Source organism: Struthio camelus, chromosome Z (genome assembly GCF_040807025.1).
Source record: "Struthio camelus isolate bStrCam1 chromosome Z, bStrCam1.hap1, whole genome shotgun sequence".
Taxonomy (NCBI): domain Eukaryota; kingdom Metazoa; phylum Chordata; class Aves; order Struthioniformes; family Struthionidae; genus Struthio; species Struthio camelus.
The window spans coordinates 28,924,922-28,939,458 of NC_090982.1; the positions used below are offsets into that span (position 1 = coordinate 28,924,922).

Sequence of the window (14,537 nt, forward strand, 5' to 3'; positions counted from 1 at the left end):
GTTTTTTCAGCAAAAGATGGGCACAAGTACAAGAATTAGGAGAAACAATCACATTTAAAATAAATTAATTAGAGAAGACCTGGGACTAGTGGTGGAACCATACATTCAGAAACCCCATCTCCCCTTTTATTTAAATACCATTTTAAAAGAATTCTATCTTACAAAGAATATCTTCAGTTTTACACTAGAAATGAAGGTAACCTGTACCTCTAATAAGCTAATTCAACTCAAGCTCAACATCAAAAAGAAGTCTCATCGTTAACGTAATACTTTCACAGCAGAAGCGATTTTCCCAGTACTGAGGGACAATACAACTGACCAATCCAATGGTACCTCAGTGATGAAATATCTCAATGTATTCTTGAAGTTAAACGAATTCATATCTAGTATTCATTACGAAACAGACTCAATTTCCTCTCAAAAAGCTGGAATACTGTCTCGAAAAGAATTCTCTAAGTTACTCCAACTTCCTAACACATTCGCAGTAAATATTAAATTCCAGAATGGTGAAAGAAAAGATATCCACAAACAATAGTACTATCACTGTGCACAAAGGTTTTGGGAAGATCTGCTTTCCTGCACTGCTGGAATAGAGAACACCCTAAAATCATCATTATACAGAAACAACAGATTTTTAAATGAGAACACTACATTATGTTGCAGAAAGAGCATTAGTGCTTGAAAAATAGAAGCGAGTATGCAATGGTAAGAGTAGCTGCTCCCACGTTATCTTTCACACAAAATATTGTTGTCTTTAGTTAAATGAAAACAGAACATAGACAATCAATTTGTATTAAAGCTGCAAAACTTCATTCCTATTACATTTTTTCCCTAGCTATAATTTTCAGCTCATAAAATTCCAGGTTAAACATGACCAGTATATATAAGTTTGAAACAAATCAATTTAGGTTTCATTTAAAAAATTCACTGCAGTCACCGCTGCTAGCAGCAGAAGATACTATATTCACAAAGCACCTCTCTAGCTATCAAGGAAAAAAAATGAAGCATTTATTTCCAAGTACAGGACATTTTCCTATTTATAGCATAGAAAGCTATCTAGAGACAGAGTCAATTATCCTTGTGATATTTCATATGATGAGTCTATTAGAAAGGTATGAATATCAGAAGAAATATACTAAGTAGTGACTATGCAGTCAATCAGAAAAGGACACCTTTTTAAAAGCACACTGGACAAAACAATAAGAAAACACCGCTAACAAGGTTGGCCTTTATCTTTCAATTTTTTGTTTAAGAGGGTGCATATCTAATTGCTATTACTTCAGTTAAAGAGGCCTCAAATTTAATTTTCCTAATACAAAACATAAGAGAAATAAGATATTAAACACAGTATCAAATCTTGTTTCTTTTGCCTTCTTTTTCTGCAGAAAAATACACCTTTAACTTATCTCAAACATCAACATTGCTGTGCTAAGCATCATTGCTGCACTGAGACTAAAACAAAAGTGCAGAAGCTTTTTAACATTCAGCATTTGTTTTTACACTGATATTAATGACACTTCCTTTAAATATACAAGTTTTAAGTGGAAAGTGCTCCCTCTCTGTGTTCTGTTTTCATCCCATTTATCAGTAAAAAATGTCCAAATAAAAGTGATGGAAAAATGAGTTCAAAATTTCCAACACTGTAATTATCACTAGTGGGTTAACTACATAATTTCTTGGATGTTCCAGTTTCCAGTGTTATAATATCATTCTACGATTCTAATCTAAATTAATTGTCAAATTTTACAGCTTTTTCATAACACACTGCCATATGCCAACACTTTCATTTTTCAAGGATATTTTACAATACTTTTAACACTGGTATTTCAAACTGCTTTCCATAGGAATTGGTGAAATACTTCACAAGACATGTCAGAGAGAAAATAGATTACTGTCCTAATTTAAAAAAGAAAGAAAAAGAGATCCAGTCAACAGTCAAACTTCAAGCAACGTATCTGAGAGGTAGAATAGGGCAAAGGTAGAAAACAACCCTCCACTAGTCTTACTGAAAAGTTAGCTTACTCTTTCAAGTACTCCAAAGAAAGTTTTATCTGCAAAATCTTTACCTAAATTTACACAGTTTTATACATACAACAGAACTGAGGCCCAGCACAGTAAGTACAGAAAAGTAGTAACACATAAGGAAGCTCAAAGGCTGCCTAATGCAGAGAGATTATAAGAAATAACCAAGTCTGCAAGCTAGTTTCGGCTGTTAAATATTATCACAGAGAATGGAAATTTCCGTGATGAGAGTTATTAATAGGACCTAATTTTACTTTTTTTCCCCCCCTCCTCTCTCATCTGCTAAGCACAGAAATCAAAATCTTTCCTCAGAGCCCTTTAAAACACAGGCTCGGATCGAGCCACTGACTAAAGATCAGAAAATGTTTGGTTAAAATGGATTACTTGCTGTTACTTAGGTTTCTTATGCACTTCATTGTAATTACATTGAACCAGATTTTAATTACTTGAATCGGGTTTTAATTTGCTTTTTAGTGTATTGCAAGTGGCAATCTGCATAACATTACACAATAAAGTTAAGCATTCTGAGCAGCAACCTAAAAGCATGTTTCAAGTAAGTTTTTCCAGTGTTCCTGCTTACAAACAATCAACTCTTTGGCAAGCTAATCATTCGCTATAAAACATGACTACAAACAACTCTTAATATCACTAAAGTAAAAAATATTTGCATCAATTTGTGAAATACTGCAGTTAGAAAAATTTGGTGTCTGACCTATGGCAGTACAAGAATTTTTTCCAAAACTTTTCTTCAATGATATTGACCCAGAAGTACACTTTGCAAGAGTGGTTATATGCTACAGTTTTTAAGTTTAAAGGACTTAAATTCTAAAGAAAAAAAGTAGTACCTAAATACATTAAAACAAACTGAAGCGAGAGGAACGTAACATAGCCAAGATTAGTTTCCAACAAGCTGGATAATAATAATATATATCTTGTATGCAAAGAAAGTTACTTCTATATCTTTTGAAAAAGAAATTCCAAATTACTTTTGGTCTCTTTCTGAGATTTGCAAATGACGGCACATGCTCAGATGAGTATCCAAATTAAAGAGAATAAACACTTAAAGTACATTCACAAAGCTAGCAAATGGCAAACTCAATCTTAGGTGCTTTGAAGGTACATTCTAAACAAACAATTCTCGAGACAACAGTCTGTATAATACTGAGTATTAAAAACTGGCTAACTTGCTTTCCTCAGTGGAGGAAATCATTAGACCTGGACTGACATTGACTTACAGGAAAAAAAAAATATATTCTTCAAAAGTAAAAGGGAAAACATAATAACCAAAGCTTACATTTAATATTTCACTGCATAACTAGAGCTAAACTATTTCCCAGGACAATATTTGATTTTCATGTTTTGCTCTTTCCAACTGGAATGCTCTTTAAGAAGTACTTATTTGTTCAAACTGACCATCTGCTCTTACAGATCAAAAATGAACAAAATTAATAGTGGCTTCGTATGATTCTCATATGCAAATGGAAGCCAAGCAGTAATCTATCACTGATCACCACTTGCTAGACATAAAATCAACATCTGTTACTTGGAAAGTTTTTCTGTTTGTGTCATGAAAGTGACTTAGTGATATATGACAGACTTTGCTAATTTTTTTCCAGACCAAAAAAACATTTAATAGCAGCATCAAGATGTGCTCCATCCACCCTTAAACCATGAAAACAAGGTAAAGGAACAGCATACAGCAGGGCTCGCCTTCTTCACTGCTTCTGTTCATAGTAAGTTTTTCTGGAGAAGAAAAGGAAGCTAGTTAGCTAGATATATTTATATATATTATGTAGGTCACGAAAAAAAAGTACATTAGGTTATCAGATCTAGACAAACTGCTTGAGCAAAAATGATCTTGATACCACAGGAGCTTTTATTAATATATTTGAACAAAAATGCCATTCATTTGCAAAGTTTTTGTGCAACAATATAGAAGCTATAGGCAAGGTTGTATAAATCAGGGCAAATTAGATAAAATGGAGGTTTTGGTTTGTGCAGATAAAGCAAGTTATTGCACAGTTTGCCCAGCCATGGTTGCTCAGAGAGAGATTTAAGCAAGAGTCAAGCATTGTTTGTAAGCTGGAATTCCTTAGTGCTTCAAAAGCAAAGCCTCCCAGCTCCCATGTTCATTTATACCAGCTCCCATGTTCATTTTCTTTTGCTCAGTGTGCAATGCTTCACACAGTATTCTTGAATGAAAGCATAGCTGTTAAATCCCAAGAACCTATTTTAATCTAGTCCTTGTATTTCAGTTTCAAATCAGAAAGATATACTACTTAATTTACTTTTTTCTTGCCATTAGTAGGAAATATTAGGCAAACACAGTACCTTATATGAAGAATAAATAAGCAAATATTGTCAAAGAAAATAATTTGAAGGCCATTCTAACAAGAATCACTTCGCAGAATATTGAAAATTTAATAGCATTATCATAAAAATTTAATTGTTCATTTCTTAGCCCCTTTTTCAAAGGCTAAAGACAACCATAGTATACCGCTTACTAACCTCCCTTTTAAGTAAAATCATACGATTTCAGAAAATTCAAGTATTGCCCTACATGTTATGGTAGCATTGACTTTGGAAATAAAGCCAGATGGGATGAAACAAGAAGAATACTCAATTATCCTCCTTCGTGACAGCAGTCACAGAAAAACCCAATTGCATTTTCTCTCTTACTGTGTTTTGTTGCTTTCTTCAAGGAACGTGAAGACTGATTGTCCTATAACTCAAAAAATAAGAGCACAAAAAGACAAAATAACTAGCAGTAAGATGACACCTTATGGAAAAACTCCAGGGATGCCATATTATTTCTTTTGGTTCAATACCTTTTGGGGACCTCTGAGGTAACTAACTTTCTCAACAAATCACATCCTCATCTCCTCACTCCTAATCTCTCCCCTCCCAAAGTCATGCTTCATGGGTTTCCTAAACTAGGTAACCCATGAAGCATGGGTTCACAAAAGAAACAAACCCCTGTGATCCTTTCCTCCTCACAATAATTGTGCTTGTTAAATCCTGTGATAACTGTTACTAGTTGTCCAGTTAAATGCTATCTCTCTGAACACTTTAAACAAATTCTTTCATATTTTTATAATGGTGGCATCATCTAGAAATGCAACAGTTAAATTCTCCCAAAACGAAGCATAGAACAAACAAGAGCTGGAAAATAACAGCTGGCATTTTCAGCTAATACCTAGTGAAGACAACAACTTTTGGCACAAAGCACCAGCATTTAATGATCACTTTGCTGAACTTCCAGCCAAAGGAATGTTATCTTAATACAATCCTTAAAACGTTTAGAGTTGCATAGTGGAAATCTCAAGAGCAAGATTTAAACTGTTCTATTCAAAGAACAGGAAAGATGGTTTAATCAAAAGATACATGGGGAGAATTCGTGACTTATCATTTTAAATCTTTAATATATCTTTCTAGGAAATAAAATCCAATTCAACCAAAATTACTGTCCTGGCATACATACTGGTTGATAAAGATCTGAGTAAAGGCTTGAGTTAGTCACTATAAACTATGTAATTGTCCTTACCAGCCAGGATGTTTATCCAGGGATCAGTCTATCCTCAACCCTGCAAAAGCAGGTTCTCTATATTAACACACATCAGATTTTCTGCGTTATAAAATGATGCCACATTGATCCAGCTATCCAAAATGTGATTCAGGAATAATTAAGAACAAAGGATGCTTGTACACTGACAGAGCTGTTCTTAAGTGCCCTTACATGATCACTGGACTTTACGTTTCACGAGCATGAAGGTCAGGCATGCACGATCCTAATGGTTCATGAATATTTTACAACTGCCTGTCATGAAAAAACCTGCAGCTATCAAAATGGATTATATAAAAGTATTTGTTCAGGTTAGCTTCTAAAGAGACCGATTATCTTGTTTGTTCTCAGCAGCTGTGGTACACAACCAGGAATTTAAAGCATATCCAGCAATTACTCATTGCATCAGTTTTCCCTAGAGAGTCAATTTGGGGAATCCTCTGTTAGCAAGTTACCAAAACAAACAAAATTAACAACAATTAACCACCTACATACAAGAAGATTACTCTTCAAAATGAAACAGCCTCCTCTCTTTACAACTCTAATTTGAATGGATGTATGCTATGCCTTCTTGGAATGAATTTTCACATAGGTAGGAAAGAAAAAGAACAAATTTACCAGGTGAGCAAGCAGGAGGACTCAGTTTTACATACAATCTGTTCACCAAAGCCAGTCTACATCAACACAAACAGAGCAAATATGTCTGATAAAGGCACAGACAACTTGGGGGACAGGCGGCAGAAAGAGCAAGGAATCACCAATGCCACACAACAAGGAGAAAACAAACAAACAAACCAAAAAAACTTAGCATTAAGGTTGCCCTCAGGACACAGGGTATAAGTGCTCCTCTAGCCTACCTATCCTGGGAAGATAAACCAAGAGCTGTTATTGCCAGTTCAGAGTGAGGAGCTGAGGTCCTGCAGGGTTGTTTCTCGTGTCCGTATTTGCAGTGAAGAACTGGGTTCCACAGACAAACTATGAAGCCTTGAAGCCTTGACTGTGTCCTGCAGCACTCTGCGAAAACACCTGCAAGGACTCAGGTACAGTCACTCTCACTGGTTAACTCAGTCTCAACCCTCAAGCTTCTCACCAGTCATTCGTAAGGGGCAGATCAGGCTATGGACAGTAATTAAAATGATACATAAAAACCACTTTGCAAATGGAAGAGCAAGAAAGTTTCTGGTAAGCACAACCCGGTTATAGCTCCTGTGGAAAACTGATAAAACTGAACATGAGCGCCCTTTGTATACCAAAAAGAAATAATGTTCTTTCTAGATGCCCAGTCTTGCCTCTGTGGTCTTACATTATATTTAAAGGAGAAGAGCTGCAACTTTAATGTTATGTTTGTTTCAGGTTTATTTATGCTCTACCATAACTAGATCAATATGTATATACTTCCTTTCTCCATATCTTTATGACTTGCACAAATTTAACTTATTTTCATCACTGAAGGGCTTCTTATTCATATGCCGCTACTTTAAAATAATAAGTCATACTTTATCACATCCATGAATATTTAGCCTATTTAAAAAAAAAAAAAAAAAGCGCCTTGCTGACACTTTCCCATTTCTAGAACTTTCCCATTCTCAGAGAGATTAATCTGTGCTTCCTGTGAAAATCTAATGATCTCTTTCAGGGAAAGAAAAGCTATGAGGAGATTTCTTCCTACTACTGTGAATATCACAAGTACAAAATGCTTCATCTACCCACTAGAACCTGTATGGAAGTGCCAGGGTCACTATGATGCTTGGCTGTCCAAGTACCAAGTTGCAAGTGAACACTTAAAACTAGATTATTTCTTACTAGACTGTAGCTGAATGTTTAGAAACTTAGTCTTTTGCCTATTTTGTCATACTAGGAAGACAGATCCCACGGGATGGTTCAGTCATGTACTGCAGACTGTGGTCCAGTCCTTCAAACTAGGTGAGCCCTCACAGGACTTCCCACAGAAACTAGAAGCCCATCAAAATCTGCTCTCTCTAAACATATTGGACATTTCTCTGAGAAATGCAAAAAGCAGTGCTGGTCAATTCCTTCCCTACCTCGGAAACCACGATTCAGTCTTAAGGCTTCTTGTCTTAACCTTACACTTGAAATGCTTTAAATGGGATGACTGTTAAGTGACTACAGTGCCAAATGCGAGAAAGCAATGATAGACTCCATTAGTCCTTTCAGTAAAGCCTGATTTTATTTTTTACACTTTCTCTTGCCAAAGAATGGCCTAAAATTAGAGAGAAATAAAAAGTGGTTCATATACAACCCACACATGCTGTGATCAATGTATATTTCTCCAGACGCTTAAAAGAAAATAAAGCTTACGACTGCACTTCTATCAGAAGTGCCATTTTCTTCCAGGGGGAGTTGTCATGGTGTAGTTTGGTTGGAGATTTTGCTACTTTGAATCAGAAGGCAATGCTTTGCCAGTCTGTCATCTTTATATCATTTCTTTAAATGGCTGTGCAACTCTGCATTTTACAAACCCTAGAAAGGGCTGCTGTTCCACCTTACTGCAGCTCATCAAGGAGCTGCGACTATGCCTGTCAAATGTGACCCTCTCCACCTTTGGCTGTTATAACAACGCAGGGTGGAAGAGAATTGAATCCACATGAAATAGTCTCCACTGAGCCTTTAAAAGGCCACCTGAGCCCTGTCCCTAAATCTGCTGCCTAGGTACTCTAAGAAGCAGCATTATCCTCCCTATGACCTCCCTCAGATGTTTTTCACTCAATTTTCACTCACAATCACACTCACGATATTGTAAGAGTCACACTCACACTCGCTAAGCATTTCTTTTAAAACCATGTACATCCTCAAATAAGCTGCCTGCAAAAGAAGGCAACAACATCTGTCCTCTTAGACATGAAAGTTTTGTTCTGTTTTCCAAAAAGCTCACTTCCCCCAGCAACATCGACTCCCTTTAACTAAAAGTTTTTAAATGAGGTCTCTTTATTAGCAGAAGTGCATCTATTACTGTCACGTAAAAGAGCACTAATTTTTCACACCCTGACCTGAACCTAGCTAGCAAAGCTTTTTCATGTAGTTGTGGTATTAAGATACATATTTTAGAAGCACATAACACTTGCAGTGGGGTCCGTTCTGCAAAACGTCTCAGCACTGTGGAACAATCCGAGCTCTTTTCAAAGTCTGACCCATCCTTGTCAAGAAAGGAACCCTGCTGCATTCAATAGGAGGTACGGAACAGAATTTTCAAGGGTAATAATGGAAAGTCAATGCTTTAAAAAAAACAAGCGAACAGAACAAAACAAACCAAACAAAAAAGAAACAAACAAAAAACAAAATCAGCCATTTCCCATTACACTAGCTTCTTATGGAAGTAGACTCAAGCTGTCCAAGTTGCATGCCCCACCTCAATTTCACTAGCACACCATTGTCATGCATGTATGTGGGCATAATGAAGAAAGAAAACCATTTGCTTCAGCCTGGAAAAGAGATGACTGAAGGATAAAAGAGAGGTCTGTAAAATCAGAAGCATGGGAGAGAGTGAATTGACACTGGCAGTCTGCTTGCTCTTCCAAAACAAATATTGAGAGGTATTAAGTAAAGGTAGGAAGAGGCCAGCTGAAAACAAAAGGAAGCGTTTTCTCATACAACGCATAGGTAAGCTGAAGACCTCTTGCCATAAAATGCTGTGGATGGCACAAGGAAGCTAGATGAATTCATGGCAGGTAAATGCCCCGACAGTGGTTTAAAAACTGAGAAACTCCATGTGGCTCAGGAAGCTTCCGAGAAAGGAGTAGTTAGACTCAGAGAATGCAGGCTGGGGGCAGGGGAAAAGTTATGTTTGTGCCACTCTTACAATGTTTCTTAAGGATCTGCTTTTTGGACACAAAACATGGCTGAACAGACAGTAATCTAGAATAACCACTCTTTTATTCTTATCATATGAAAGACTAAAGTAGCAGCTAAGTTTGCAGGACAAGAAGATATAGTTTTACTTTTTACTGAAATCATGGAAGTACATGATCATACTTTCCCAAGCATATTTGCAATATCTTGACATACATAGCTTTAACCATATTCTAGAAAGTATTTTAATTACTAGTAAAAATAAGTTATCCATGTTACATCTACTGCCATCATTGATAATGGCATACTTAGGTTAGAAGGAAGTTTCAGTTTGTTTATTTCCAAGGGGAAGTTTAGAAAGGCTTGGTATTTTGCCACGACCCGTGAGTACTGTCACAAATGAGTACTTTTGAAAAAAATCTCATCTTTGAGAGTCTTTTCCTTATTTGACAAGTTTGGAATCTTTTTGTATACTCAAGTGATTAATGTTACTGCTGCACAGCTTCACCTGAGGTTTTCCTTGATGGTTTTGCACTACAATAGCCAAATAAAATATTTTTAAGGCAGAGTGTGCTAATTCTTGTTCAGAGACTCTAAAATTATGCTTGGCCCCAAAACATATGGAAGTAAATATTTGTACAGTCTGCTTTATGTTGAAGTGACTAACTTGTCCAGCAGAAAATTCTTTCAATAACGTGCATAACATGCAACATTCACAGCTGCATGTCCTTGTACGCTGCCGGAAATGAAACACTTTATGATGTTTTTTAATGGGGCAAAATATGAATATATGCTAATATAAGATTTTTGGGTTGTGAGGTTTTTTTGTTTGTTTTCAAAAACACAGCCATGCTCACCTATTCTTCTGGTGAGGACACTGAATAAATACAGAACCTTTTCCCATACCGTGTTTTCAGTTAAAGCAAAGCAATATCGTATGGTGTGTGATACCCGAGAATCAAACAGAGGAGAAAGTGTGAAACTAGTTAACATTGTAACACTTCAATTGCATGAGGTGTAACATTATACCACAGAAAAGTAAATAAGAGTTACTTCTCAGCCTTCAAGGATACCTGCAACACAGTGCAACATTTTAACCCACCAATCTTGTTTCTTACGAATAAACATTTACCATGAAACCCAAAATATTTTCCTATTTGCCTCTAAATCTTGCACAAGATAAACAGACATTACAGTGTTATATCAATTAACCACCGATTTCTGCACAGGTAATAGGCACATGCAATAGCAAGTGAGACATATGCCAGAGTGGGTCAGTAGTTTCGGTTTTCTTTTTTTAAGTCTGTTTTACGTTAAGATCATTGTCTAATGTAACATTCAGAATAGTGTGTTTAAACCTGGTTTTGATCATCAGTTTTACTGAGTCTTCTTAAAAAGCTACTGTTTGAAGCCTTCCTGTAAGCTATTCCTGGGTGGTTGGTTATTTGATTAGGTACGTTATGTAAGCTGTCGTATCTTGACGAGTTTGTGGTAGAGAGGAAGGTAGGGACTGTAACAAGGCAGTGTAAGCTCTAGCACAGAGTAAAGCGAGTTCCCTGACTCCTAACACTACACTTGGACTTTTCCTCACGTGCTGGTTCTAGGAAAGGAGCTGTTCCCACCCCACGCTGGGAGCTTAGAGCCCTGAAAGCTTCCGCATCAAGTTACTTGGGCACAAGCACCACAGAGGGAGAGGGGAAAAAAAAATGATAAAACACACAAAACTTTCCTAGCCTGATTCACCTTAGTTTAAGAATTTGTATCAGATGGCTTTCATTTTCTTGTTCTCCTTAGTTTAGGGGCTTAGCTTCCCCTCCAGTTGCCACCAGAGCAACAGGATCGCTACTGCAGATGCGTTTGGAGCCTGCTCTGAGCTGCCACGGCTCGAAAGGCTCAGGGCCATCGGCCTTCCCAGGCCACCGCTCTCACCGACACCTCTGTCGAGCCGGGTCACCACCGGGGCAAAGGGGCTGGTGCTGGGAACGAAGCCGCGGGAGGGCCGCCCGGGAGGACGCTCGTCTCTGCCCGCTCCTGGCGCGCAGGCCTTCAACGTGGCGCCGAGTAGGTGCGAAGCCCGGGACGGCCGGTGCGCCGCAGGGTGGCAGGCGCCAACGCTGCTTCCCGCGTTTGCGGCTAACGCTCGCTCAAACACGTCTCGCCGCTCACGAACGTTAAGGCGACACACCTTACAACAGCACGACCGCAACATCACCGCCTTTTTACGTGCCTGTTGCGGTTTCTTTTTTCTCTTACAAAGAAAAAAAAAAAAAAAGCTAGGCAGCAACCTAGGTGGAGGAAAACCTGCCGTTTATCTCCAGTCCAGCTACACGCACGGTAGCAGCCGTGGAAACCGCCAAACCAGACGTCGCCCACCTCCCTCCTCACAGCCGCCCCCACCGCCAACGCCCCCCAGCGGCGCCCACAGACGCCCAACGTCTAGACGCTCAGCGCAGAGGCGCTGGCAACGGTTGGTATTTCAATCCCTGCCGTACCCGCGCCAAACACCGGGAGGAAGCCTGCCGGCTCGGCCCGGCCCGGCCCGGCGGCGGCAGCCCGCACTCACCCAGCAGCAGCAGCTTCAGCTCGCGGCGGGCGTCCCGCTTGTCCCGGCGCAGCTGCCGCTCGATCTCGGCGCTGATGCGCTGCGACTCCTTCTCCTCGGCGGACAGGCAGCAGCCGGCCATGGCCCCGCGTCGCGCCGCGCCGGCTCCCGCCGCCACAGCGGAGGCGAAGGGAAACCTTCTCCCTCCCCCGCCAAGGCGCTGCGCGGCGAGGGGCCGCCGCCTGGCCCGGCCCGGGAGGAAGCGGGGTGCCCTCAGCCAGCCGCCCTCCGGCCGCCGCCGCCCGCAGGAGGGGCCGGCCGAGCCGGGGGCAGGCAGGTGCGAGCCTGTGCCCGGGAGCCCGCCTCCTCCCGCCGCTGCAATGACCCTGCGGGGGCGGCGGGCACGGTCCTCCCACCGCGCGCCCGCGGTTTGGGGGCTGCCGGGCGCCGACCCGGGAGAGGGAGGAGGAGGAGCAGCAAATGGCGCCGGTCATTTAAGTAAAACACACACACACACACACACACACACACACACACACACACACACACAATACACGTGGGGGGGCGGGGGAAGGGGGCTGGTTGCCCTGACAGGGTTCAGCTTCCCGCGGGGGCAGGGGCAGGGGGCGCGGCCGCCAGCGCAGCGCCCCTAACGGCTGCCGGGGGCGCCAACGGTCGCCGGCCGCTGCCCTGGCGGCGGCGGCGGCGGCGGCGGCGGGAGGAGGGGGCGGGATTTGCGTGCCTGGCGCAGGTGGTTTGGGCCTGGCGTCGGTCCCCCTGCCGGCTAAAGACGGTGGGCGTAGGGCAGTCGTTTGAAATTGGTCAGTATTGTCGAGCTAGGGAGCCGTGGGATTTCTCTGCCCGCCTTGGCTTCTCCAGACGGATGAGAGGCCAGAAAGGGAAGAGCGGGCTGTGTTGGGCGTTGGCCACAACTTTTCGCTTTGGAGTTAGTTCTGAGGTTAGCTGCTTTTCTCTCCTTGCTTGACATACTCGGATCTAGCATCTGGTGTGCATTTTGTAAGGAGTACCATCTTGGGAAATCTCCTGCAGCCCAAGTCTGGTCTGCAGGAGTAAAATTAGTGTCCTTCGGCACAAATACAAAGCACTAACGCAGGTTGGCTTCTGGTGCCCTGCCAGTGCCCCAGGAGCCCACCTCACCCCTCAGTGAGGAAACAGTCAGCTTCTGCTGACTGCTACCAGCTCGGTATCAGCAGGCTGTTGGCCGAGCTGTGCCGCTGCTCCTGCCAAAACAGGTAGCAATTAGCCGTGCTATTACAAGCGGTGTGTTTGCCATTCCTAAATATAGAAAAGCCTGAGTTATTACGGAACAGCTCTCACTCCCTCCTTTCAGGACAGGGAGCTGCGAGCGAGCTGCTGAAGGACCGAGGTGCCCCAGGGAAAGTGGAGCCGTGCTGCAGCGGTGGACACAGCCGCGTGCTGAGGGTGGTGGAGGCGCGTGGTCCTGCGGCTGAGGGGTCCCCTGCCCTGGCCAGAGCTTTCAGTTCAGGCCTGTGTCAGGGCAGAATCACCTCTGCAGCCGTGCTGCCTTTCACGAGCAGGTGTGTTCTTACGTCTTACGCATTTGAAGACTCATTTACGAGTTTGAAGGCTCATTTGTGAGTTTGCAAGCTGTGGAGAATATGACATTTATGACCTCCTAACTCTACTGAAGGTCTGTAAAACCAGCACATGATTTTTAAATCTGTTAAACATGTATGTTTTCACAGTTATTTTAGGTCTAAGAAACATTTTCTTTCAAAGTCTGGGGGAAAAACATGTGTTGCACAGAAGCCAGACCCTGAAGTTTGTAATAACACATTGCATGCATTAAAAATCAAATTCTTGGAGCTTTTCTCTCAGCTGTGCTTTCTCTGTGTATTTCTTTTCAAAATTTCCATGGAATCTCATTCTTTATTCTGTCATCGTGCTGCCATTTTTCTTCCTCTTCTGGTTTATTCTAAGGAAACACAAACTTCATAATGATACTTGAACTTTTGAACTTGCAGTGTTTTAAATGCATTCAGTAACAGGCAACAAGGTTAAGTTTATGCAACACTGAGAGGTGAAACCACTAGAAAGATAAGCAAATATTAATTTAAACATAGCTGATTGATTTGCTGATTTCTTGACCATAGGCAGCTGCATGTATTTATGCTGTGAACATAAAATATTTTTTCAAAATATAAAGCTAAGTATTTGAAGGTCTGGGTAGAAAACAGTACCTCCACCTTCACCAATTAAATGTGGGAGTATTTAAGCAGTTATGAAGAAGTTGCTTCATAATTTGAGCGCTAGATATTTTTGTGCTTACAGTGATAGTGACTTCTTATCTCTCTGATATGAGAAAGCATGTGAGCAGCATTTAAAGGAGTCAAGATCTTCTAAGTCTGCTCATCCTGGAGTTTCATACAAATGTGGTCATTCTGTGAATAAGGTTATTAATTGCTACTGCAGGTAAATATTTGCTCTGTTGAATAGTTTTTAATGACCAGTACATACAGTTTGAGATAAGTGCCAGAATTAGGTTTTTTTAGTGAACCAGAGAAAAGTGTACACAGCAGTGCAGTTCCCACTACCCTAACAACTTTGAAAATTCACATCATA

At 41.0% G+C, this 14,537-nt stretch overlaps 1 protein-coding gene across 2 annotated transcripts in view; it reads right to left on the minus strand.

The window, feature by feature from the left end:
• The window catches only part of LOC104143891 (guanine nucleotide-binding protein subunit alpha-14), an 88,027-nt gene extending 75,753 nt beyond the window's left edge, over positions 1-12,274 (minus strand). Inside the window, exon 1 of one of the 2 annotated variants that reach the window (XM_068926780.1) lies at positions 11,955-12,274. In XM_068926780.1, coding sequence (XP_068782881.1) covers positions 11,955-12,075 — 121 coding nt within the window. In that variant the 5' untranslated portion in view covers positions 12,076-12,274. The remainder of the gene's footprint in view (positions 1-11,954) is intronic. The other variant, XM_068926782.1, reaches the window with a different exon arrangement.
• Between the last annotated feature and the right edge of the window lie 2,263 nt (positions 12,275-14,537).